Source organism: Carcharodon carcharias, chromosome 14, assembly GCF_017639515.1.
Source record: "Carcharodon carcharias isolate sCarCar2 chromosome 14, sCarCar2.pri, whole genome shotgun sequence".
NCBI lineage: Eukaryota > Metazoa > Chordata > Chondrichthyes > Lamniformes > Lamnidae > Carcharodon > Carcharodon carcharias.
The window spans coordinates 98,152,166-98,179,599 of NC_054480.1; the positions used below are offsets into that span (position 1 = coordinate 98,152,166).

The 27,434-nt window shown below is 44.2% G+C and overlaps 1 protein-coding gene across 1 annotated transcript in view; it reads right to left on the reverse strand.

Moving 5' to 3' along the window:
* Positions 1–280: 280 nt before the first annotated feature.
* tmem38a (transmembrane protein 38A) overlaps positions 281–27,434 on the reverse strand; it is a 50,252-nt gene continuing 23,098 nt past the window's right edge. The window contains exons 2-6 of the mRNA XM_041203809.1: positions 18,740–18,896; positions 11,056–11,240; positions 10,625–10,712; positions 9,890–10,007; positions 281–1,516 (exon numbers count right to left, since the gene is read on the reverse strand). Coding sequence (XP_041059743.1) covers positions 1,286–1,516; positions 9,890–10,007; positions 10,625–10,712; positions 11,056–11,240; positions 18,740–18,896 — 779 coding nt within the window. The 3' untranslated portion in view covers positions 281–1,285. The remainder of the gene's footprint in view (positions 1,517–9,889; positions 10,008–10,624; positions 10,713–11,055; positions 11,241–18,739; positions 18,897–27,434) is intronic.

Below are 27,434 nucleotides of genomic sequence, written 5' to 3' on the forward strand. Positions count from 1 at the left end.
TACCACAACGGGCCCGATTCCATGAAAATAGCAGGGTGTCTGAAACGCCCAGCTCCACAATAGAATAGGCAAGGGCACAATTGCTGAGATCAGGCTTACCACTTGCACCCTTATCCCAGGGCCTTAAAAACAAGGGTGGGAATTTCAGAGGCGTGTCCCACCTGCCATTTTTAAATCCTCCTTCCATTCCAAAACAGATGGAGGCATGAAAATCCTGGCCGTAATGTTTGATAAGCAGTAATCATTGTTGTGGAAAACATAGCAGATGAAGGGCATTCAATACATTTCAATAGACATAAAGTCTCTTAATCTTTATTATATTACATCATTTTCATTTGGAAGACCACAAATATAACAGAGTTCCTTACATTGTATTTTTTGGCAACAATGGAATACTTCCTACATTCACCTGATAAAGGTTGTAGTGTGCGTGTGTAAAGAATGAGGAGACCATAACAGAAGGAGAATGAGTTTCTCTTTTAAAAAGGCACATTGACCTACTTTTACCCTGAATTTTCCTGATGTGGCATTTCTAGCAAATATCTGTGGTACAAATACAGCTATAGCATTTTATACCATAGATATTCATGGACTAAGGGTTAACGAATGCACAAATGGCATTCCTCTGTCTACTGTGCCGCAGCTCCACTGTCAAAACTGGAATCACTTTTAGTGACTGTGTTTCCACTGTGAATCCAGAATGAAAACGATGCAGGTGCTCTAATTATCAGCAGAGAACATTCCATTTCAGCACTAGCTAATAATTATAGCACTTCCATTTTTTTGGCTGTTCAGTCCAAGATCTATGAGGTAACAATGCTGGGAAATAGAATTTACGTTCACTTTTGCAGTGACAAAATAATGCTCTCTCTGATCTAGTACAGTGTTGGCTAGATGTGAATAAGGCATTTCCCCTTACATACTTCCAACAGTACATCCCAACAATTTTAAAAAAGAATCTGGATGACTATTTCCATATACTTCACATTCTATACCTGAATGACCTCTCAGAGACACTGATTAATCATTACCATATTAATGCTGTCTGTCTTTTCTAGATGGAACTTGAGACTAGGAAACACATCTCTGGGAAGGATAGGCTAACTACTGTTTGTTCACATTTTTCTTTCCATTTAATGAGACAGACAAGCTCAAACGCAAACCCTAGTAGACTGTATGAGTACAATTATGTCGATTTTCCTCATAGTAACAGTTTCCAGATCACATTAAGTCCCAGAAATTGCACTTTCAGCACGCATTGATAACTGTGGTGGGAGTGTTTCACTTATTCAGTCTTTTTGCATTTCTTCTTCCTTGTCCCTTCATTAAGTTCCTCCTTTGTCTTGGCTGTGTATGGAGACAGATTGCAAGGGGTGCTGCTCTGCATATTGTCACGAGAACAGACACGATCATGATCATCGTAGATACTGCAGGCATTCCCAAAGACAATGGGGCAAATAAAGGCTTCAATTGGAGCGAAAGGTGACCCATGGGAATGTGTCGCTGTCATGAATATCTACAATGGCAGAATGTAAAATGTCAATAGCTAGTGATATTCATTTACTTGTAACATAATTTTTCTGACATTATTTTAATCATTTGTAATTATAATTAAATGAAGAACAGGAATAGATAATTTAGGCTCTCAAGCATGTTTCATTATTCAGTTAGATCATGGTTGATCTATACCTCAATTCCATTTACCTGCCTTTGATCCTTATCTCTTAGTTAAGAAAAATCTTTTGGTTGACCCAGCATCCACAGCCCTATCAGGATAGAATTCCAGATTTTCAATGCCTTTTGTGTTCTAAATGGCTTAGAATGCACCCCCTTATCCTGGATTCCTAAACCAGAATTGTCATTCTTGAAGCTGAAGTGGATTACCTTATACTTCCCCATATTGAACTCCATCTGCTATGTCTATGGGCAGAAACATCCCAGATTTGCACTAAGTGCGGTAGCAGGTAAGAAAAAGGATGTTTCACACACTGGCCACAATGGTGGGTTTTTTGGCTGTATCGACCCACTCCCAGCCTCATTAATAATGCATTCCCGGGAAGCACAGTGGATTGCTGGCGGGGCGGCCTCTGATTCACCCGCTGTGCCTTCAGGCCTTCAGTAACCCAGTCACCATATTTAAAGGGCACCCTGCACAGAGCTAGCATTCTCTAAGTGATCTGAAGCTGCTGCAAAGTCATAGCTGCCAAAGGGAGGAAACATGCTGCCCCCAAATTTACCGACACCGCCCTCAGACCTACAGGATGGAGTGGAGGTCTGCCGCAAAGTCCTCTACTCCTGCCCTGGGAGAAGACCAGCAAGCAAGGTGACAAATCCAGCATGGGAAGCAATGGCAGAGGTGGTCAGCACCAAACCCCTGCAAAAGAGGACAGCCATCTCGTGCCAAAAGAGGATGAATGATCTCCATTTCGGCAGGGCAATTCACTCTTATCACTCTCAAATCACACACACACAAACCCATCACACATCCACAGGGATCTCACTCACTGTCAGTTCAAGGGAAATTATCATTCACTCTCTCACACACACCTTCATCTGCCCTGCGGATTGTGTCCTCATCATGTTCATGGCACCACTCACCTCCCACACATGCCAGTCATCCTTTTCATCTGGCTTGGCAGGCGTTCTGCTTACACTCTCTCCATCATGCAGGACAAGCTGGCACACAACAAACAGGAGAAATTGCAGACTGGTGGAGGAATGCCTGACATCAAGGTCCTCACAGACTTTGAAAGAGAGTCATTCAGCTGCCCGATCTGGACCATTCCTGTGCTTACAGTAAGGTCGGCAGTGCTTAACCAAATGAGGATCCAGCAGTGCAACATCCATCAGACAACCATGTTGTGAGTCACTTCCCCTGTTCCACAATCCCCTGCCATGCACGAATTATCTCTCCTTGTTTTCACAGGCACATCTGGGAGGCAGCTGAGGGGGCCCATGAGCCTGGTCCTCGACTCAAGCCTCGAAGACCCCTCGGGAGAAGAACCTGATGACGCCCCGATTGAAGAACATCACAGCGTTCACCCACACCCTCCACCCACATCCTCACCCACACCTTCCACCAGCACAGACACACACCTGGGTGGGACCAAGTTCTAGAGTATCCTTGGGGTCACAATCTGGTGGGCATATCACCCTGTCTGATCCAAAGCAGGCAGCAGCAAGGACTTCCCAGGTTTCCAGCACTCAAAGGACTGCTGGAGGCCAGAAATCTGCTGAATCCAAGTCAGATGAGGAGCCTCTGGACACGGTCATACTTCAGTTGCTGGAGCTGCAAAGGCAAACTCGGGAACATCAGGGAGGGATGTCCACTGCACTCCTCAGATTGCAAGGCACAATTGTCCGCCTTCAGTCTGAGGTGATAGCGCTGGCATGCCACCGCACTGAGGTCAAAACTTGTAGGATGGCGGCCACCATGGGGACCTTGGTCCAGGACACTTGTCCTGCACTGTTGCGCTGGCTGAACTCCATCACTGATGCCATAGTTGGCCTCCAGCAGTGTCAACATGAGAGGGCTGCAGGGCAGCTCCATCTGCCCCTTCTGGTCAAGGAGTCAACCTGGGGCACCCATAGGGAGGAGCATCAGCTGGTGCACACCCCAGGCCATCCACCCAGGTGACTGCGGGAGTGTCCGACTCATCCAAATCCCCTCCTGTGACCCAAGCAGGCCGGGGCCCTCTAGGTCTCGGCCCTCCAGAGGACGCCCATCAAGGTCATCACAGACAGGGCATAGCAGTCAGCAGGCTGCCTTCACCCCCGCTGTGGATGTTGGGGAGCACCAAGACAAAATGGCAAGGTTAGGAAGGTTAAGAAGATGTAGTTGCATAGTCTGGGCACGGGTATTAATCACTTGTACATAATATTCACTATTGTAAATAAACTCCCAAGACTGTCTCCTTACCTATGGCTCTTTGTTATGATAAGCAGTGTTTGTGTCACTCAGATGTGAAACCTTGGTTCCTGCACAAGATAAAGGCAGGTGTCTAAGTCCAGGGCCTCTTTTCCATGTAGTTCCACTTCAGACTAAAGTGGTGGTCTGGCTTGACACTTACTTGACACATTAGTGATGCCTGAACCTCGATGGTGCTTGGCATTGCTGCTAGAATGTCGTGGGCAGGCATCAGAGAGTTCCATCATTCTCTCTGAGCGCTCTCAGCATCTTTGAGGTGGGGCTGGCCCCCCCATCTCCTCAGCACCTATGACTGGTGACGCCGTGCTCCTGAAGGGGTCAGGTGCTGAAGGCTGACAAAGAATTAGGTGAATTTAAAGTTTTACAGCTGCATCTCCATGATATGACCCTGATCACAAAAGTGCAAGTGAGCTGCCCTCAGCCAGACAGGAGTCAGACATTCACAGATGCAATGTAAAGATTTATGGAGTGTCCTCACTGCATGTCATCTTCATCCTCCTGGAATCTAGCGACTATTAGGGCCTCTGCTGCATCTCCATGACATGTGCCTGAGTACTGAGGGTATGTGCCCTGCCATCAGCCACACAGGAGTCAAACGTTCACAGATGCAAGGTGAGGATGTCAGGACTGTCCTCACTGCATCTAGTCATCATCTTCCACAAATCTTGCGGCTATGAAGGCTTTCCAATCTTCTGTCTGCCTCAAGAAGCCTTCTGGTTTATTATCATCATCATCATCATCATCATCATCCATTGCCTGGGGAATTGGAGCCAGGAAGGCATTCTGTTGGGCCTGCAGAGGAAAGAGGAGAGAGGATGAAGGCCTTCCAAACGGACCTGCCTCATCTGACCAGTGCGATGGCCTCATTGTGGGCATCCTCACCTTTGAGGGCCTCATTATCCTCATCCCCTCAATGTCCTCCTCATCAGAGGATACGTGCAGCTCCCCCATCTCCTCAGCCAGGTCATCCCCCCATTGAAGCACCAAGTTGTGGAATGCGCAGCAAGCGACAATGATGCACGACACCCTCTGGGGTCTGTATTGCAGTCCTCCACTAAACCTGTCAAGGCATCAGAACCTCATTTTCAAGATGCCTATCATTTGGTCCACCAAAGTCCAGGTCGCGGCATGAGCCTTGGTCTGTTGTTCTGCAGCAGTCTGCAGTTGCCTCACCGGCATCATCCGCCATGTCCTCCACAGGTAGCCCTTGTCCCCAAGGAGCCAACCCTGCAGCTTCTCTGGACCCTGGAAGATGTCAGGGATCTGAGACCTGCTAAGGATGTAGGAATCGTGGATGGTCCCTGGGAATCGTGCACAGACCTGTAGGATACGTTTGTGGTGGTCGCACACCAGCTGAACGTTCAGAGAGTGGAAGCCCTGCGGCTGACATAGTTGACTGCTTTTTGCCATGGAAATCTAAACACCACATGAGTGGAGTCGATGGCATCCTGCAGAGATCTGCGCAAATCCCAGCGCTCTTGTTTCCTGGCTTTCCTGATTCTGGCGAAATGCACAAAATTCTGTGCTTTCACGAAGATGGCATCCATGACTTCCTGGATACACTTGTGCTTGGAGGCTTGCAAAATCCCACACAGGTCACCAGTGGAGCCCTGGAAGGAGCCACTGACGTAAGAATTGAGAGCCACAGTCACATTCATGGCCACAGACGGTGGATGCCCTCCATGTCCTCGTGGCGCAAGATCCTACAGCAGGTGGCATATGTGATTAACCAGTCTTTGCCAACACTGCTTCTCAGTCATCTGCACGAATGACAGGCGCTGTCTAGCTAGGTGCCTCCAAGTGACAGCTCGTTGTGGATCTTCAACCGCATGCACAGGAGGCCCTGCCGCACCTTCATCTTGATGGAGGTGCTCATTCCTTTGTCGAGCCAGGTCCCTCCTCCACTCCTTCTTCTTCTCTGGTCTCTGTAAGCCATGAGGCAAACCGCTAAATCATCAAGCTTCATGATCCTGATGTTCTCCTCCTGCAGGATCAAAGAGAGAAACACTTGGGTTAGCATATACATCCTAAGAACCTCTTTTGGTTAAGTCTAAAGGCCCCTTCACGCATGCAGGAGAGTGCTGGACACCACTTGGAAGGCCATAGAAACATAGAAAATAGGAGCAGGAGTAGGCCATTTGGCCCTTCGAGCCTGCTCTGCCATTCATTATGACAATGGCTGATCATCCAACTCAATACCCTGCTCCTGCTTTCTCCCCATAGCCTTTGATCCCTTTCACCCCAAGAACTATATCTAACTCCTTCTTGAAAGCATATAATGTTTTGGCCTCAACTACTTTCTGTGGTAGTGAATTCCACAGGCTCACCACTCTCTAGGTGAAGAAATTTCTCCTCATCTCAGTCCTAAATGGTCTACCCCGTATCCTCAGACAGTGACCCCTGGTTCTGGACCCACCATCGGGAACACCTTTCCTGCATCTACCCTGTCTAGTCCTGTTAGAATTTTATAGGTTTCTATGAGATCCCCCCTCATTCTTCTGAACTCCAGTGAATATAATCCTAACCAACTCAATCTCTCCTCAAATGTCAGTTCCGCCATCCCAGGAATCAGTCTGGTAAACATTCGCTGCACTCCCTCTATAGCAAGAACATTCTTCCTCAGATAAGGCCAAAACTGCACACAATATTCCAGGTGTAGTGCGCTCATTGGCTATCCAAAACCCCACCCACTTCTGATTGGTGGCAGCTTCGGCTATGGACTGAATGCTGTGCTCTCAACTCAGGTGCAGGCATTTTCCTAACCTGCACTGCAAGGCTACGTTATTAGCTTGAGCCATAATGGATACTGGTCCAAACCTTCATAAACACATTGCAAAGGGCTGTGAGTGCCGCCACCAGTGATTGCGCAATGGCCACCTTTTACAAGGGGATTGTACAACTTGCCCAGTCAACCAATTGTTCTGCTGCTCCCTGAAATGCACATTAATTTACATTTCCTGCCTAAGGGGTGAAAATTTCTTGAGCATTTGGTGGGATTTTCATGCTTTTGCGTTGTTTGAATGGGCAAAAAGCTTCAGAGGCCCAACTCCAAGCATGTCAATGGAGCTACAGCTGAACAGTCTCAGCTGCGGAAGAATGCTCATTTTTGACAAGCTTTTCCAAGTGCGGGGCTGCTTCCATCACCTCCCCTCCCCCCGCCGCCCAGGCATGTGCTTCCGTGTTTCCTTCAGTCTGTCTGTGCTGCCTTGCTCCCCACGCCTCCAGCATGTGCTTGAGTATTTCCTTCTCTGCTGCCTTGCACCCCAAGTGAATGCGCGGTGCCTCTTTCTTGATATCTTACCTCCAAGTTCCCCTTGAAGTTCAGGTCGCCAAGTGCACATCTTTTAAAGGCAGTCATGAAGCATGCCATGGGTGGTAAATTTGACGTGGGGTGATGATTCCAATTTATAAATAGATGTAAATAAATTAAAATGACCTTCCCGACATGCGGTGGCGGGAAACGTGGCCTGTTATTGACAGGTGGAGCAGACAATCGCAAACTGGTTTCGCGACAGCATAAAATCGATTTTTGACCTTCTTGCCATAAGTCCCTCTGCCCGCCATGACGCCCAATGCTAATGGGACTGGAAAATTCCAGCCTCATCTTTTTCTAACTTCCTGCTCCCATCTACAGCATTTACTGTGCCCTCTTAGCGTCATCTGCAAACTTGGATGTACAACTCTTTATTTCTGTGTAATATATATATATATAATATATATGGTGAAAAGCTCAGTTTAATTTAGTTGTCTCTGGATATATTTTAACATGTGTTATTTCTAACATTGACTTATAAACTGTTTGAAAGAGTTCTTTTATTTTAAAATGAGGAATCAGTTGCAGTTTCATAGGAGGCATAAAGAACCCGAAGGGCTGCATTTAATGAGAATACCCTTTTACATCAACAATCCAAGTCTTACGTAAAAACCACCTCTTCTCTAAATTATATTCAAAAATGTGTTATCCCCATCAGATAAGCAACAAGATACACAATCACCAAATTAATGGCATAGCCGTAGCATTATGAATTAGTGTTACAGTAGCATTAAGGATAGTTAAATCAATCAGTAGAACAGTGGAATGTGTCAGTATAACTGGTAGAATCAGCATGGTAGTAAGGATTAATATCTCTAAAAATCTTAATGGTATGGGGATTAGAATGTCTGCAGTGCAGTGGTGATATGGACAGATTATCTGAACATGATCACTTTGCTGTTTGTGTGACCTTGCTATGCTCAATGGCTACTGTGCTTCCTACATTTAAAGACTACATTTCAATAAGAATTTAATTGGTTGTAAAGCCCTTTGGAACATCCTGAGGTCATAAAAGGTATTATATAAATGCAAGTTTTTATTTTTTTGGTCAGTCAGTGATAGCATGGGTTGGTACTACTGACAGTCTTTTGTCTTTGGTATTCTAAGTGCTTTGTTCCATTGGTATCTTTTGCATTGCGTTTAGTCTGAATTTTTGCTGTCCAAAGCCTTAATGGTTGCTCACTCTAAAGGACAGCATTAAGTATGACCAGGCCCTGTATTCATACAATTCAAGATGGATTGGAACATCCCTGCAACCTCTATCCCTCCCTTTGCTTCATATTATTACTGGGAGTGCATCCACTAGTAATAAAGTGAAAAAACCATAGATAGGTGAGGTGAGAGTGATTGCCCTTGACATCAAGAAAGCAACTTGACTAAGTGTGGACTAAGGAACACGAGTAAAATTGAAGTCAATGGAAAACACTGTCCACTTGCTGCAGTCATACCGAGGAAGGTGATGGTTGTTGCAGCTCCCAGATACCACTGCTAGAATTCCTCAGGACAGTGTAATAGGCCCAAACACCTTTAGCTGCTCCATTAATCACCTTCCCTCCATCATAAAGCCTGAAGTGGGGATATTCACTAGCAATTACACAATACTCAGTCCCATTTGTAACTCCTCAGATAATGAAGCAAGACCTGGACAACATTCAAGTTTAGGTTAATAAGTGGCAACTAACATTCGCGCTACACAAGTGCCAAGCAATGACCATTTCCAACAAAAGGGAATCTCAACATCTCCTGTTGATACTCAAAGGTATGACCATTGATGGATCCCCCAACATCACTGCTGGGTTACCATTGACCAGAAACTTAAATGGACCAGGTACATAAATACTGTTGCGACGAGAGGCTGTGAACTGTGCAGTGAGTAACTCACCTCCTGACTCCCAAAGCCTGTCCACATCTACAAGGCACAAGTCAGAAGTGTGACGGAACACTCTCCACTTGCCTGGCTGAGTGTAGCTCCAGTAACACTCAAGAAGCTCAACACCATCCAGGACAAAGCAGTCCACTTATCTGGCACCCCATCTACCATTTTAAACATTCAATCTCTCCACCACTGACATACAGTGGGTGCAATGTGTACCATCTACGAGATGCATTGCAGCAAATCAACAAGACTTCTTCAACAGCACTTCCGAAGCTGCAACCTCTACCACCTATCAGGACAAGGGCAGCAGGTTACTGGGAGTACCACCACCTGCAAATTCACCTCCAAGTCACACACCTTCCTGATTTTGAAATATATCGCCATTCCTATGCTGTTGTTGGGCAAAGTCCTGGAATTCCCTACCTACTAGCACTTTAGATAAACCTACACCACACAGCCTATAGCAGTTAAGAAGGCAGTTCACCAGCAACTTGTCAGGGGCAATTCGGAGTGGGTAATAAATGTTGGCTTTGACAGCAGCTTTCACATCCCATGAATGAATTTTTAAAAAATCATGTCCTAATAGACAACGTTTAAAAACAACAAAATAAAGACTAGAAGTTTTGAATAACAATCAACATTGACTTTCAGTATTTCAACCTATCATGGACTTTTAGGTTGGAAGGGCATTCCCCACTTACCAAGGCAAGGCTTGGCACGACGCATTCCTGAATCCTATTTTTATTTTAGTGAATTGAAAAGATGTATTTACCTTTGTAACAACCATGAAGATAGTGAACAGGAAGACGATGTTGTGTTTGGATATGGGAAGCCAGCGAGCCTGCTGTAGGGTGAAGATAACTGCTCCAACCAAACTAGCTTTTGTCGGGCTGCGAGAAGTCATAATAAAATTGTACAGTTAGCTTCACCATCTGTGCAATATTTACAGTTTCATTTTAGTGAATATTTTGAGAGATTTTTTGCGCTCTTAATTTCTGTGTCTAAATCATTTTAATAGCTGAAAACGACAATAGATTGTCTGCTCTCAGGTTCCACCAGAAGGTTTGTGACTTCAAATCATCAGCAATGCTGTTCATGACTCTTCTGTGCCCTTGTGGGGAGAACCTGGTCTCTGCTTAGTGTCCTTTTCACCACCAACACCCCATCCCCCAAAACCCCTCCACCACTGCTCCCATCCCTCCCACCTTTCCACATCAGCATGGCTGAGACCTGAAGAACAAGACTGAATCTGCATATGTCACTGTCATCAAAGATTCAAACATTAATTCCTCCACCCTAGAAATAACTGGGGGAAGGCAGAAGGGAAAGTAGTTTTGAGTGGCAGAATGAAGCAGGCTTCTATGAATTGGCAGCCCATTTTATATTCCTTTTCATATTCTTTCCCAAAATTGGGCAGGTTGCAAAACAGGCTGTCAATTCCCTTTGGCTCATTTGCACTACTGCCCAGGATGAATTTTATCCCCTGTGTGCTGCTATTTTCACTTACAAGGTCATGTTGAGAAACTCATTTGTTTCTGGCTTCCAGACTCCACGAATTAGCTGTTCAAAGTTGGAGATCAATGCAACTCCAGCACCTGTGGGAAACAAAATAACAATGACCACCACCAATTAGTGGTCCAAGAAGATCTGGGTTTTTTTCCTGCATTGACTGTATAGCTAGCTTTATCTCTATACAGATTGCAATTTTCCATATCACAAAGTTTTACATTCTTTGAAACCAATACCAAAACCCATTTCAGGTTCAACTGCAAAAAAATAAATTTTGCTTGAGGAGAAGGCAGCTGGAAGGTAGGTAGCTCTCACAAGATTTCCAATTACTCGCACAGTAAGGGCAGGACTGGTTAACACAAAATGAACATTTAGCACTGTAATACCAAGTGTAACAAATCAAAAATTAATAGCTTAAAGGTCACTTACCTTTGGCCCATCCAACCAAAGCCATGATGATCCATCCATGGTGGTAGGCGTGGTGTGCATGGACAACACCCATACTAATTTTGCGGACCCGCACCACCTCTTTCATAGCAGTAAGGACCAACTTCACAGGCATGAAGGCCACACATTTGTAGAAAAGGTTCAGCGGGCAGTAAAAGATTAGGTACCTAGGTTGAAATCATGGGTTTATTTGAGTCAATAATGAATTTTCATATACTTTCAATATTAGCAACTAAAACTTATTTAATGGGTGCTATATAAAACCAACATAAGTGTCATCAAATATGTTTTTAATGTGGTTTACTTTGAAGATTTATTTTGCCCATAGTGCCCTGGAACAGTAGGCACAGTTTCAAGCTGCATCATGCCTCTGCTGGGTTCTGAAATTCATTAAGCGACTAAGATGATCTAAATGGAGGAAGCTTAAAATAGAGGGAAAAAGTCCAAAAGGTAAGGGAATTAACTTTTACAAAAATTGCCATCACTAAAAATTTCAATTGTTTTGCAATTCTCTTTTGCTTTTCCCAGATCTTGGTAAGCCATGACCGTCATTACTACAAATCCATTGTGTTTACACATCATAGCCATTGAAAATGAAAGAAAGTGTAGAATGCAACTGTAAATTGTTTTAGCTGAATTGTAAGATTCATCTCTCAAATTACTGTACAATTGTTCTCCTTAGAGAAGGTTAATGGACGATTTAATAAAGGTGTTAGAAATTCTGTAGGACTTTGATCGAGTAAATAAGGAGAAACTGTTTCCACTGGCAAGATGGTCAGTGTCCAGAGGACACAGATTAAAGTTAGTTGGTAAAAGAACTGGGGGAGTGGCATGAGGAGAATTTTTTTAGGAAGCAAATTGTTGTGACCTACCTGATAGGTTGGCGGAAACAAATTCAACTGTAACTTTCAAAAGAGAATTGGATGTATACTTGAAAAGTCAAACATTTCAGGACTGTGGGGAAAGAGCAGGGGAGTGAGACTAATTGGATAGCTTTTTCAAAGAGCTGGCACAAGCATGATGGGCTGAATGACCAGTGTTGTAAGATTATTTGCACAAATGGGTCTGAAGTTAAGAGTTAGAGAACAGTTGGGAGTGTGAGGCATTCTATTGTCCTTCCCAGAATAAATTAGCATTTTAGTTTAGATAAAAGATACAATCCCTCCACATACAAATATAGATTCTGTGACAGGTCCTGCAGTTAAACAAAACAGGCTTTTTTTCTGTGTGGTCCTGAAGTACACAATTTTCTGGTCATCCTAAGCTAACATGTAATAAATATTAATTTGTTAATTAGTGTAACTGCATGTGTAATATATTAATATATAATTAATTAATATATATAGCCTATTGCTCCTAATTTGTATGTTCATATATATATATGTAAACAGTTATGTTTATGCTCCATTTCGTTTAGTAACTGATTAATTAAGAGCTAGAATGCACTGCTTGAGCATATTGTGGAGGCAGATTCAATTGATTCAGAGAAAAGATTTGCAGGGATTTTGGGAAAAGACAGGGAATTGGCACTAATTGATTTGCAGAGCGCAGACATGGACACAATGGATGAAATGGGCTCCTTCTGTGCTGTAACCATACAATGATTCTGTGTAGTGTGTGGTTGTCAATGAGCAATACGAATCCAGAAAGTCCAGATTCTGTTTTATGTTGCATTGACAACACAATCATAAGCCTCAGCATTTTGAATTTGGAAAGGGAAATCAACCACACCTCTAATCTTCCTATTATAGAAATGGACTCACACTACCCTATATTTACTTGCACAATAGTGTAATCACGGGAGGTGGGGTGTAATATAGTACCTCCTTGTGACCTATCACACATCTATCTTTTGCACATGTACTTCTCCAATTTCTCAGAAGGTGGATCAAAGAAACACTTGGTAAGTTGAAGCTTAATACAATGTTAAGCTGCTTTATTTGACAATGAGTGAAGACAATGAATGTTGTGATCAGATTCTTTTAAATCCATTGATATAACTTGTAATTATGCAATAATAGAAAATCTAATGAATACATTATGCTTTCCCACATTTCATAGATTACTTAGAATTTTACAGCACAGAAACAGGCCATTCGGCCCAACAGGTCTATGCCAGTGTTTATGCTCCACACAGGCCTCCTTCCATCCTACTTCATCACACTTTATCAATAGATCCTTCTATTCCTTTCTTCCTCGAGCTACTTTTTAAATCTCTCATTTCAGTAGGTCCTCAACTTAAACACTCATTTTTAACTACACAGCATTGTATCTTTCTAACGTCTTTTTGTTGGGTCTTAATGCTCCACAGCATTCTTATTAAAAACTAGAGCAATTAGCCCAGGCTTGTCCAACCTTTTCACTTGGGGGGGGGCCGTATTTCCATTTACTTCTCACTCAAGGGGCAAATGAGCAAATTTTGGAACGGTAAAGTTTGGCACAACATTAATTTCAAAATAAAGTTGAGGTATGAAGAGAAGAAACAACTTGCTGAGCAAAAATAAAGCAATGTCAAAGCAATAAATTGATCATCATTGAAGAAGAGTAGTGAACAAATATCACCATTAGAGTGTGAAAGGGACAAAGTCTGTTTGTCTGGCTCACTCCCAATCTCTTAATACAAAGTCTGTTTGTCTGGCTCACTCCCAATCTCTTAATGCGCACACCCTCAGCCACCATGTGAGTGGGTGTGATTGTGTGTTGGTGTTTGGGGGTGAGGGTGAGTGAGTTAGACACACACAATCCCACACTCACTCACCCTCTCTCTCTCCCACACTCTCTCCCCTCCACACTCACTTGCACTCTCTCTCCCTTCACACTCTCTCTCTCTCACTCTCTCTCCCTCACTCTCTCCCCAACACTCACTCACTCTCTCTCTCCCTCACTCTCCTCCCCCACACTCACTCATTCTCTCTCCTCCACATTCACTTATTCTCTTTCTCCACACTCACTCACTCTCTCTCCCCAACATTCACTCAGTCACTCTCTCTCTTCCCCCACACTCACTCTCTGTCTCCCCACACACACACTATCTCTCCCCCCCAGACGCACTCTCTCTCTTTTCCTTGCTCTCTCTCCCTTACTCTCACTCTCCCCCCACAATCAATCACACTCTCTCCCCCATATTCACTCACTCTCTCTCCCTCACTTACTCACTCTCTCTCTCTCTCTACCACACTCACTCTCTCTCCCCCTCATTCACTCACTCTCTCTCCCCCTCACTCACTCCCCCCACACTCACTCTCTCTCTCCCTGAACTCACTCTCTCTCCTCAGCACTCACTCACTCTCTCTCTCTCACCCCTACACTCACTCTCTCTCTCCACCGCACACTCACTCTCTCTCCCCCTCACTCACTCTCTCTCTCTGAACTCACTCTCTCTCTCTCCACCACACATACTCACTCTCCTTCCCTCCCCCACACTCACTCACTCTCTTTCCCTCCCCCACACTCTCTCTCTCTCCCCCCACCCCTGCACTCATTCACTGTCTCCCTCCCCCACACTCACTCTCTTTCCCACACCACCGGGCAGGGATTCTGTTCATCCGCACCATGCACCCAGCCCCAGTCCCCCACCTGCTAACACCGTCACATCCAGGCTTTTCCAGCCCGGGAGCAAGTCTCACTTCCCCTACCCAGCCTGGCAGTGAGTCTCTCTCTCCCCAACTCAAGTCGTCAGGGAGTATCTCCCTCCCCCACCTAGCATGGCACAGAGGCCTCTCTCTCTCTCCCCATCTCGCTCTGTGTCGCTTCCTCCCCCCGACTCCAAACCTCTTTTTCCAGAGCACACTACTCGCTGCTGCCAGAGTTGTTGCACTTTCAATTTATTATCTAAATGGTGAGAAATTGCAGAGCTCTGAGATTCAGAGGGATCTGGGTGTCCAAGTACATGAACCACAAAAGGCTAGTATACAGGTACATCAAGTGATTAGGAAAGCTAATAGCATGTTATCGTTTATTGCGAGGGGAATTGAATACAAAAGTAGGGAGGTTATGCTTCGGTTCTACAGGACATTGGTGAGACCACATCTGGAAAACTGTGGACAGTTTTGGTCTCATTTTTTAAGGAAGGATGTAAATGCATTAGAAGCAATTCAGAGAAGGTTTACTAAACTAATAGACTAAACTAATAATAAACAGGAATGGGCAGGTTATCCTAGGAGGAAGGATTGGACAGGCTAGGCTTGTATCCACTGGAGTTTAGAAGAGTAAGATGCAATTTGATTGAAACATACAAGATCCTGAGGCATCTTGACAGAGTGGATGTGGAGGGGGTGTTTTCTCTTGGAGGAGAATCTGGAACTAGGGGTCACTGTTAAAAAATAAGGGGTCGCCTATTTAAGACAGAGATGAGAAGAATTTTTTTTTCTCAGAGGGTAGTGAGTCTTTGGAACTCCCTTTCTCAAAAGGCAGAGGAAGCAGAGTCCTTGCATGTTTTCAAGGCAGAGGTAGATATATTCTTGATGAACAAAGGGATGAAGGGTTACCAGGGGCAGGCGGGAGGTTACAGTCAGATCAGCCATGATCTACTGAATAGCGGAGCAGGCTCGAAGGGCTGAGCGGCCTACTCCTGCTCCTAGTTTGAATGTTCATATGCTTCTCTCCCACATTTGCTGTTGATAGGCTCACCCCTGAGTTTCTTTCAGAATCTTCCACTGCACTTATCAGCATTTTGAAAACTACAACCAAGGGCCACAATGGGGGGGCTTCGTGGGCCACATCCAGCCTGCAGACTGCACATTGGACAAGCCTAAACTAGTCGGTTTCAATTACCTCCCCTCTGTCTATATTTGTCTCTGTGTTTTACTTGCCATTTACTCCACACCATTGGGTGGCCATGCGTTCAATGAAGAGTGAAGAAGGGCATGCCAGGAGCAGCACCAGGCGTACCTAAAAATGAGGCATCAGCCTGGTGAAGCTACAACATAGGACTACTCGCATGCCGAACAGCATAAGCAGCAAGTAATAGACAGAGCTAAGCAATTACACAACCAACGGATCAGATCCCAGCTCTGCAGTTCTGCCACATCCAGTCATGAATGGTGGTGGAAAATTAAACAACTCAGTGAAGGAGGAGGCTCCATAAATATCCCTATCCTAAATTATGATAGAGCCCAGTGCTTTAATGGAAAAGATAAGGCTGAAACATTCACAACAAGCTTCAGCCAGAAGTGCCAAGTGGATTGTCCATCTCAGCCTCCTCTGGAGGTCCCTAGCATCACAGATGCTAAAGGTCAGCCAATTCAATTCACTCCACATGATATCAAGAAACAACAGAAGGCACTTGGTACTACAAAGGCTATAGGTGGATCCTGACAATATTCCAACAATAGTACTGAAGACTTTTACTACAGAACTTGCTGCTTCCCTAGCCAAGCTGTTCCAGTACAGCTACAACACAGGCATCTACCCGGCAATGTGAAAAATTGCCCAGGTATGTCCTGTACGCAAAAAGCAGGACAAATCCAACCTGGTCAATTACCGCCCCATCAGTCTACTCTCGATCATCAGTAACGTAATGGAAGGGGGTCATCAACAATGCTATCAAGTGGCACTTGCTTAGCAATAACCTTCTCATTGATGCTCAGTTTGGGTTCTGCCAGGATGATTCAGCTTCTGACCTCATTACAGCCTTGATTCAAACATGGACCAAAGAGCTGAACTCCACAGGTGAGGTGAGAGTGACTGCCCTTGACATCAAGGCCGCATTTGACCGAGTGTGGCATCAAGGAGCCCCAGCAAAACTGGAGTCAATGGGAATCAGGGAGAAAATTCTCCACTGGTTGGAATCATACCTAGCACAAAGGAAGATGATTGTGACTGTTGAAGATCAATCATCTCAGTTCCAGAACATCACTGCAGGAGTGCCTCAGGGTAGTGTCCTGGGCCCAACCATCTTCAGCTGCTTCATCAATGACTTTATTGCCATCATTAGGCCAGAAGTGGGGATGTTCACTGATGATTGAGGTTACCATTGACCAGAAATTGAGCTGAACTAGCCATATAAATACGGTGGATACAAGAGCAGGTCAGAGGCTAGGAACCCTATTGCGAGTAACTCACCTCCTGACTCCCCAAAGCCTGTTCACCATCTACAAGGCACAAATCAGGAGTGTGATGGAACACTCTCCACTTGCCTGGATGAGTGCAGCTCCAACAACACTCGAAGCTTGACACTATCCAGGACAAAGCAGGCCGCTTGACTGCCACCACATCCACAAACATTCACTCTCCCCACTACCGACACACAGTGGCAGCAGTGTGTACCATCTACAAGATGTACTGCAGAAACTCACCAAGCTTCCTTAGACAGCACCTTCCAAACCCACGACCACTACCATCTAGAAGGACAAGAGCAGCAGATAGATGAGAATACTACCACCTGGAAGTTCCCCGACAAGCCACTCACCATCCTGACTTGGAAATATATCTCCGTTCCTCCATTGTCGCTGGGTCAAAATCCTCCCTAATAGCACTGTGGGTCTAACTACACCCCATGGACTGCAGCGGTTCAAGAAGGCAGCTCACCATCACCTTCTCAATGGCAGTTAGGGATGGGCAATAAATGCTGGCCCAGCCAGCAACGCCCACATCCCATAAATTAATTTTTAAAAATGTTGCCTAGGTCCCAAGCTCTGGAATACCCTCCAACATGTCTCCAGTTCTCAACCTCGCTTTCATTCTTTAAGACACTCCTTAAAGCTCTTGGTCATCTGACCTAGCATCTCCTTAAGTGATGCAGTGTCTTATTTGGTTTGAAAATACTCCTATGAAGCACCTTGTGATGGTTTCATTTCATTAAAGGCACTATATAAATATAAGCTGTTGTTGTCGTTTACTTGGTGAGTGCCCAGGCCAGCAACTCTACAATACAATGGTTGTGAGCTGTTTATCATTTGTCAAGACAAGCAACAAATTGTTAACTCATTGGCATCTTAATGACCTATTATTGCATATCCATCTTTCTGTGAAAAGATAATCAAAAGATTCCAAAATGTGATTGGAATTCATCTTAACATACAAAATGACAGACAATGATGCAGCCTTACCTATACAGTTGTGGTGCCTTACACATACACTCCCCACCTCACGTCAAGCCACATAAAAACCCATGTCAATTACAGAGTAGAAAAGAATCTTTTCCAACTAGCCCAGGAAACCATTCTGGCCCTGACTGATGTTACACGGTACCTACATTTGTACCAGGTGACCTCCATCCCAGCTAGAAACATGCCCAGCTCTCACTTGAAGAAATTTAACAATCAACATTCATCACACAAACCAACAAACTTGTTTTACAAGTTCACTATTCCTCTGCCCATTAACCTTGATCAGATTATCCCTAAATTTATGTTTCTGTAGATACCCAACTCTTTGAACTGATCTGAATAACTATGATGATTTAAATTGGAAATTAATCATGCGGCTCTCCTCTATGCCCACCCTCAATATCACCTAGTAGGGCACAGTATTTTAACTGGGGTCCAAACAAGGTCTTGTATAAGTGAAAAACAGTATGATTAGTTTTAAGGTGAATTATGCTATAAATATACCCTTGTATCTTCATGGTCTCATCTGACCACTACCTTGGAGCTTGTCACATCCATAACAAAAAGTGAATTTAACAATGTAAATTCTCTGAATAACAAAATCTATGTCCACTCACCAAACTGCAGTTGCCAGCAAGATGTGAGAAGTGTTGTTAAAATAATGGAGGGGGGATTCTCCAAGCAGTACATCAGCCATTATATAACTGGCAAAGCAATAAAGCATTGCACACATCCATGAGGCAATTGGATTACGACGGGACACATCCACTGATCCTGGAAAAATAAACAAAGCAATTAGCCATTTCTACTAGTTGTTATCCTTTTATAACTGTCATTGAAGATGAGCTGCCTTCCCCTTGGACTCCACCACACTAACTACCTTTTGCAGCCAAAAGGGACTGAAAATCTGTTCCCTTCTTGCGATGCCATCCTGAAATTGCTGGCACAAGAGTTAAAAAAGACTTGCATTTATATAGTATCTTTCACAATCTCAGGACATCCCAAAGTGCTCCACAGCGAATTAAATACTTTTGAAATGCAGTCACTGTTGTCATACAGCCAATTTGTGTACAGCAAGCAGTCACAAACAGCAAAATGATAATGACCAGATAATCTTTTTATGATGAAATTGGTTGAGAGATAGATATAGACATCAGAGAGAATTCCCTGCTCCTCTTCAAAATAGTGGCCTAGGTTCTTTTATGTCGGCCTGAGAGGGCCACGGCTAAACATCTCGTTCAATTTCCTGAATTGTCAGCCTAGATTTTGTGCTCAAGCCTCTGGAGCGGGGCATGAACTATCAGCCTTTGATTCGGAAACAAGAGTGCAACCACTGAGCCACTGGTAATGACTATTAGCTATGACCGTCTATTCCCCATTCCCTCCATTCAGGGCCGAAAATCATAGCTGAGATTGGAAGTTTAGAAGAGGACGACCAATGTAATGCTATATTTCACTTCTTTGTGGAGTTGGGCGCAAGCCCTTTGGCTCCAAAACACTGTGCCGACACAGTCACATTTATCCCCCTTCCCTAACTCACTTCACAGTCAAGTTAGTTCCAAGAATCATTGTTCAGTTTCGGAGCCACAAGTTAGCCATATGTCCCTATCAGTCCCACATCTTCCTGAATCGCTTCATTCCACATGCTAACAATCTGGTTCTCATGAGTTGGTTTGAGTGCTGGGACCATAGCACCTTACCACGCAGAAGGAGGCCATTTGGCCTCATACCTTTGTCAGCTCTTTGAAACTGAATGTAGTCCAACACCCCAACTTTTTCCAATAATCCTTCAAATTAGTCCTCTTCAACTACATGTCAAACTGCCTAGTTTCTCCTGATTTTCAATATCAAAACCTCTGGTAATTTTTAAATCTGTAGGTTGGAGAGGTTGGGACTGTTCTCCTTGGAGAGGACAAGGCTAAGAAGAGATTTGGTAGAGGTGTTCAAAATCATGAGGGCACTGGATAGAATAGATGGGGAGAAACTGTTCCAGCTCGTCAAAGGTTCGAGAACAAGAGGGCACAGATTTAAAGCGATTTGTAAAAGAGGCAAATGTGATGTGAGAAAAAGCTTTTTCACACAGCGAGTGGTTTGGGTCTGGAATGCACTGCCTAGAAGTGCGGTGGAGGCAGGTTCAATTGAGGTATTCAAGAGGGCATTAGATGATTATTTGAATAGAATCAATGTGCAAGGTACGGGGAAAAAGCAGCAGAATGGCACTAAGTCAATGATGCTCATTTGGAGAGCCAGTGCAAACACGATGGGCTGGGTGGCCTCCTTCTGCGCCGTCACAATTCTGTGGTTCTGTATTAGGTTTCTCTGCTCTAAGGAGAACAATCCCAGCTTCTCTAATCTCATCATATAACTGAATTGCCACATCCCTGGTTACATCCTGGGTTCTCTGTACCTCGGATCTTGGCAGCATTTCTAAAGTGTGATACCCAAAATTGTACACAGTAATCCACCAGAGATTTGTAAAGGTTTTTATATTCAAAGCCCTATTTACAAAGCTAGTCATCCCATATGTTTCTTGACTGCCTTATCAACACACTGTCCCACCTTCAAAGATTTGGGAATCTGCGTATTCCTCATTATAGTAGCATTTAGACTTAACTGCCTCTCCATGTTGTTTTTCCCAAAGTATGTTTCAAATAATTGTTTATTTGTATTAAATTGCATCAGCAATGTTTCCGTCTATTTCATTAGTCTGTCTGTCCTCCTGAAGTCTGCTTCTATCATTGCCAAGTTTTGTATCGTCTGCAGACTTTGAAATGATACTGTCAAACCCAAGACCAGGTCATTTATATAATAACAAAAACAGCAATGGTCTTAATGGACCACTGGAAGATCCCATTGCACATTTCTCTCCAGTCAACAAAACATCTGTTCACCACAATACTCTGTCTCTTATCCCATATTAAATTATATACCCAAGTTACAGCTGTCCATTTAATACCAAGTGCTTTAATACCATGTGCTTCTACTTTCCAAATAAGTCTGTCATGAGATACTTTATCAAATGCCTTTTCAAACTCTACATATACATCTACTGCACTACCTCATCAACTATGTAAGAAAGAGTAGTGTTATAGAATTGTAAGGAATAGCGGTATATAGGATCAGAAGTTCATTCAGGAAAAATCTTCAGCAGTCTGCCTGAGCTAAACAGAATAGTCTTAATCATGTCAAATAATGTTTTTCACAAGGGCCTGTTATGTGGCCAAGGACACCAACCCAGAAACAGACCCTTGTGTAGGCATAGCTGGGCCTGATGAGAGAGAAGCCTAAAGATCCACATATCTTAACAAATGGTAAGGTAAAATGTCCATACAAGAGTTAAGTAAAAGGTTGATCTTATAGGGCCAGAGCCTAGGTTTGGAGAGGTCCATTTGAATATCTATTCCCCAGTAACTGGACAACTCAATGAATAAATGTAATTGAATGATTGACACGAGAGATCCACTGGACCCTGAAATAAGGGTTATAAATGGGCAGTCAAGAAGAAAAGCAGGGCAGATGAAGGAGAACTCCTCGAAGTGGATCCATGCTAACTTCGGTTTAACACTTCAGCCGATTTGAGAGACGACCGAAGAAGAAATCATTACCGTAGGCTGTAAATGTCAAACTGTTCTGCCTCATCATCCATCTATCTGATTTGGGCCAGCAAACTTTCTCATCTGTTATGAGTCTATGTCTATGTCTATCTTCATTACGTGTTGTATTTAAAGTGTTGTTCCTCAATAAACCGCCTAAGTCTCCTCGACTCTTTTGCGTAAGCTGTGACTCTTGATTAAGTCTCACAATCATATCAAAAATGGGGTCACAGAAGTAGGAGACATTCTCGCCTTGGTTTTTGAGAACTGTAAACTCAATTAACCCTGTGTGATCACCACTAAGACTGCATACGAAAGAGAGGGCATTTTAAATAAATGAAACCAGAATTACAATGACAATAGCATTTCACAGGGAACAGTTCATAGATATCCTAACAGAGAAAACAGACACGCTTGAGGTGATGAACATCCTAAGAGTTTTAGAAGAGTGCAATGGGGATTACAATTACATTCTCTCTGAGGATTACAGACTCTCTGAGGACATGCAGAAATGCAACCTTAAGCTAAGAAAAAGCAGAGATAAGTTGCTCTATGGGGCACACTTTGCCTCACTGTTAAAACAAAGTAAGTTATGTATGGAACCAAAATGAGCTGCTGCGACCACAGTTCAAAAGAAGAAAGAAAATAAACTTAAAGTTGAAATCATCATTGAAGCTGAAAGCCGGGCTCTGCATCAAGAAAAATGAAACATGAAAATTACTGAAAGTAAGAAGTCACCATGTTTCTTTTGTCAGAAGTCTCTTTAAAAATTGAGTGATTTTTTTGCTTTGATTCTCGCGCCACCCACCTTCTGGGAAAGAGCTCGAAGTCATTTAACTCTTTGTAGTCTTGTCTTTAATGTTAGCAGTATATAGGCAGGTTTTATTTTAAGTTCATTACTTGCCGGCTCCAAGCATGCATATACATGTATGTATTTTGGTGGGAAACTAGAGTCATATTTTTGGTTTGAACCAGTTGAAACTCTAAATTTTCTCTTGGCCCAAGATTTAGAAGTATCACAAAATGTTTGGCGCTTTTGAGTTCATAACCCATTACAGAAATCTGTATTTCTAAATTGCCTGAAAGTGTGAATGTGATTGTTGATTGTGTTTATTTGAACTTGAGATTATGCACCCAGAATTGGAATAAAGGTAACAATTTAATTTAAAGATGCAGTAGTGGATTTATTAATAAAAAAATTACTTGTATAACAATGAAAGCCACCAAAGAATTTGTTTTTATGAATGATGAGCTTCACCTTAAAGTGACCTTTAGTGGGATGCTTGGTAGAATTCAATTTAAACTTTTCAAAACACTTTGCTTTAACTGGATGAGAGATTTTAAAAAAGCTGCCATTGCTTTGTCCAGTTTAAATTGAAGATGTGTGGTCTCAGTGACTGTTTCCAAATATTTGTGGTGGTTTACAAAAGAAGGGTACCAAGATTTGGGGGAAAATTATTAAAATAGTTTGTTCTTTTTCAATTGGATATTTTTTAATTTATGTATTGTGGTGCAATTGCATGCAACTCAAAATGTTTCACTCCCCCATCTTGCAAATAAGCACACCGACATGAACTATTTCCGCAAACAGCTGATTTTTTTTAACTCACCATGCAACAGCTTTTGTTTTAGTGAAGGTAAATTTATATACTGGGTTTTATTCATTTTTACGTTTCTAAGTTGACAGAAGGAAATTATAATTAGACAAATTAACCCCTTGGGCTCTTAACATTCTTTGTTTATTCTTACAGGTGATAATTGTTTTCTGTCCACATGGCACAGCAAAAGATCCAGCAGTTTTAGGAACTTAAGAACTAATCTGCAGACATCAAGGGCAGGATTTCTAGGTCGCACTAGGGGTGGGGAACAGAGGCAGTTGAGGGGATGAAATAACTGGCACCAGCCAATATGACTTCCCACCGCTGTTCCCAGCGTAGGCAAGTTTCACCAGTCCTGGGAACCTGCTTGATCCATAAATAACAGTAATTAAGGTAGCTGAAGAGCTCATTAAGAGTTAGTTGAGGGCCATGTTCAAATTTTGATGAGGGTGCATGGGTTGCACACTGGGTTTGGGGAAGATCAGGTGCATGGAGGCAGACACAGCCGGGAGCATGTCATGGCTGAACCAGGGAATTAGATAGGTTCAATGAAAGAGAGAATGGCAGAGGGGCACTCAGCCATTGGCGCACAGGTCTGCACAGGTTGTGGGAGAGTGGTCAGTAAGCGCTTGGGCTGTACAGGGGTTTGTCAACTTACTGGAATCAAGGAAGCTTAAGAAGAGGGGCCAAGGCTTACAAACGTAATTGGGAGGCCACCTGAATACAAGAAAGGTAGCAGCTGGCTATGAGAGTGTGACCCTCGGATTTTGGTGAGATGAGAGATGCCCTGGCTGCACAGAGAGGTGGTTGGGCCCAGTGCAAGGCTTGCAGTCTCGTCAGAATGCTATTAATGTCAGGGAACATCTGATTCATGCTCCTTTCAGCTGAATGCCTCTAACTCAGGAGGAAAGGCATAGTATAAAACCCACTTTGAGCTGCCTGTTGAGAACACTTCCATTGAAGATGCAGTGGTGATGAGGAGCAAAACCCTTCATAGGAAGGGGTGAGCCCCATGCATCAGAGGGCATGGGAGTGGGATGAGGGGCAGGAAGACAACAGAGGCCATATCTTCAGCATAGGATCTGCTGCTGAAGACAGAGCTACCTTACAATGACCAAGAACCAGCGTCAGAGGAGACTGTAGCTCTCCAGACAGACGTTCACAGAGAGCATAGAAGACATCACACCTCACAGCATTGCTTTCCGTTCCCTGCCAGTAGCCATAAAAGTCACTTTGGCCTTGAATTTCTTTGCTCTGCCTCCTTCCAAGGGTCAGCTGCAGACTTTGATGGCATCTCACAAAACTGATACCCTATTTGCGAGAGCTGGACAATACATTCAATTTCAGACAGACAATGCCTCGCAGGCACAGAGGGCAATGAGTTTTATCCCCATCATTGGATTCCCCCAGATGGAGGGCATCATTGATTGCACCAGCTGAGCAATCAGTGAGATTTGTCAACAAGAAGGGCTTCCACTCTTTCAGTGCTCAGCCAGTCTGCAACCACAAGAGCTTCCTGCATTTGTTCACTTCCCTGGAGCTTCATATCTCCTTCATCCTCTGCCAATTCAGGCCGCCACAGCTCTTCACTCTACTCCTTAAATCCCATGAATGAATTCTATGGGACAAGGGATATCCCTTGAAGAGATGGCTACTCATCCGTCTACAAAAGACAAAGAAGCATTACAACTCAAGCCAATTGCTCACTAGGACTACCATAGAGCAAACCATTGGTCTTCTGAAAATGCTTGGACCAGTCGGGTTGTGACCTGCAGTATACTGCTGCAAGGGTCTCACTCAATATGGTTGTCTGCTACGCTCTCCATAGCATGGCCCTCCAGAGAGGTGTGGACCTTGAAGAGGGAGGGGTTCTGGAGGGACACAGCTCATCAGAATAGGAGGTGGAGGAGAAAGAAGCAGAACACAGAGATGCCCTGGCTGCACAGAGAGGTGGATGGGCCCAGTGCAAGGCTTGCTGGTCTCGTCAGAATGCTATTAATGTCAGGGAACATCTGATTCATGCTCATTTCAGCTGAATGCCTCTAACTCAGGAGGAAAGGCATAGTATAAAACTCACTTTGAGCTGCCTGTTGAGAACACTTCCATTGAAGATGCAGCCTGGAATAGCTCAACTCCTACTGCCATTAAAATATGCACATTTGTCGTGAGCCATCAGTCACTTTCGTGGACCCCTACTCTTCTTCACCACTTCATCCCTCTTTTCTTGTCCCACCATTAATAAAAGGAAGCTGATATGTCTGGTTCCAAGTGCAAATATTTGTATGGTGCTCAAAAGTCAAGAAGTGTTTAGTTACAAGTAATGGACACCCCAGTGACTCACTCAGTTCCCTGCCCAATACGGAGGCCTCTGTTCTTGGTAAGCCTTGTGGCCTCAGAGGAGGTAGAGGCAGCCTGCTCACTTGTCTCTGCTTGTGGCTGAGATGCCACATGGCAGACCTCCCCACTGTGGAGGTGCCAATGGGGGCACCTCCAGAGGCTGCTACACCAGTGCCTTTGCAGGTGGAGCCTCTGTCTCTGAGCCCTGCTACACAGATGCTCCCTCAGTCAGAAAGATCAAAAAAGCAGCTGATGATGTTGGTGCCCTGTGAGGGGTGGCTCCCTCATCTTCCTTGGTGATAGCCTCAGCCCTTGGCTGGTGGTCTGGATGACTGGAAGGGGCCACTAGATTGGGCACACTCTCAACCCCTCAAACCATTTCTGAGCTATCAGTTTCACTGACCAGATGATGCTACATTGGGTGCTCATCACCCAGTGCCACCCTATCTAATCATGTGCAAGGACCCATCAAAGTGTATCTGCGCTGGTGGAAGGGGAGCTTGTATGGTTCAACAGTGCTTGGCCTGAGCTCTGCTCTGGCATCACTTGGCCAGAATCAGTCTTAGCACTTCAATGTCTGAACCTGTGGGAGACACAAGAGATCATGAGAACTAGCCTTTGAGAGCAGAAACCTTTGCAGTGCTGAGATTTCCCAATGCCTTCGACATGTTGTTGGACGGGCTAGGGTTCAATGCACCCCCTCAATGTAAACATTCCAGTTTCTGTTCACCCTCTCCTCCAGTAGCGTCCATCTAATTTTCCCTGACTTGCTCTTCATCAGCGATCCTGATGATTTCCATGGTTCCCTCTTCCACTGAGGTGATAGCATGCAGGTAGGGAACCCCTCCTCTGGTCTGGGCTCTTGGGTCATTTTCAGCCCATTTCTCCTGCAAGGGCAAAAAAGAGAGAGGAGGCACTGCTGGCCTCTATGGCCAATACCAACAGCTCATATACATAAGACACAGCACCATGACTCTGAGCCTTGCTGAGTGGTCACAAGTGTCCTGTGCACAAAATCCTCCTGTGTTCAGAAGCAGCATGCACCCTCAGGCTCCTCAGTTGGTGTGTTTGCTGCAGGATGAATAACCAGAGACCAGTCCTGAGAGTTGAGCATTGAACTTAGCTTGCCTGAGCGAATCAGATCATTGAACCTTTTTTTGGCACTGGACCTAGTTTCTGCACATCACACTCTGTATGCTCACGTTCCGGTCGACCTCAATCCAGGTCTGCTTTGTCTGGGAAAGTGGCCTTCTCTTGCCAACCTGAAGGAAGAGGACCTCGCTCCTCTCCATCAATGCCTCAAGGAGGATTCCAGGTCAGCATCTGCAAAATGAGCAGTAGCCATGACTTGGGTTCTATACCTCTGCCTCTCCTGCTCCATGTTCAACAAATAAATCTGTGAAATAGCAATTAGTAATGGTTGCCATGATCTATTCAAATAAAGACTATTCTCTTTCAGTCCTGCCTCCATTCCTGCCCTGCAGCCAATTAACAGATCACCCTCATGAAAATCAAGGGCTCTAAGTGCTTCCCCATGGGGACAGGATTGGGATCCAGAAACAGTCACAATGTCCATTTGCCACCCTCAGGATGAAAATCCTGCTCCAAATGCCACAACATAATGATAATTATAGACTAATGGTTTTGTGTCACACAGACTTGGCCTCAATCCATTCAGGTATTTTTTTTTCTAGACAAAATGCTTGAGAAGGGAGATATGGAAGCCACCTCCAAAATAACTGCAAGCACTTTTTCCTCTAATGTAAAACCACTGAGCCTGGGAT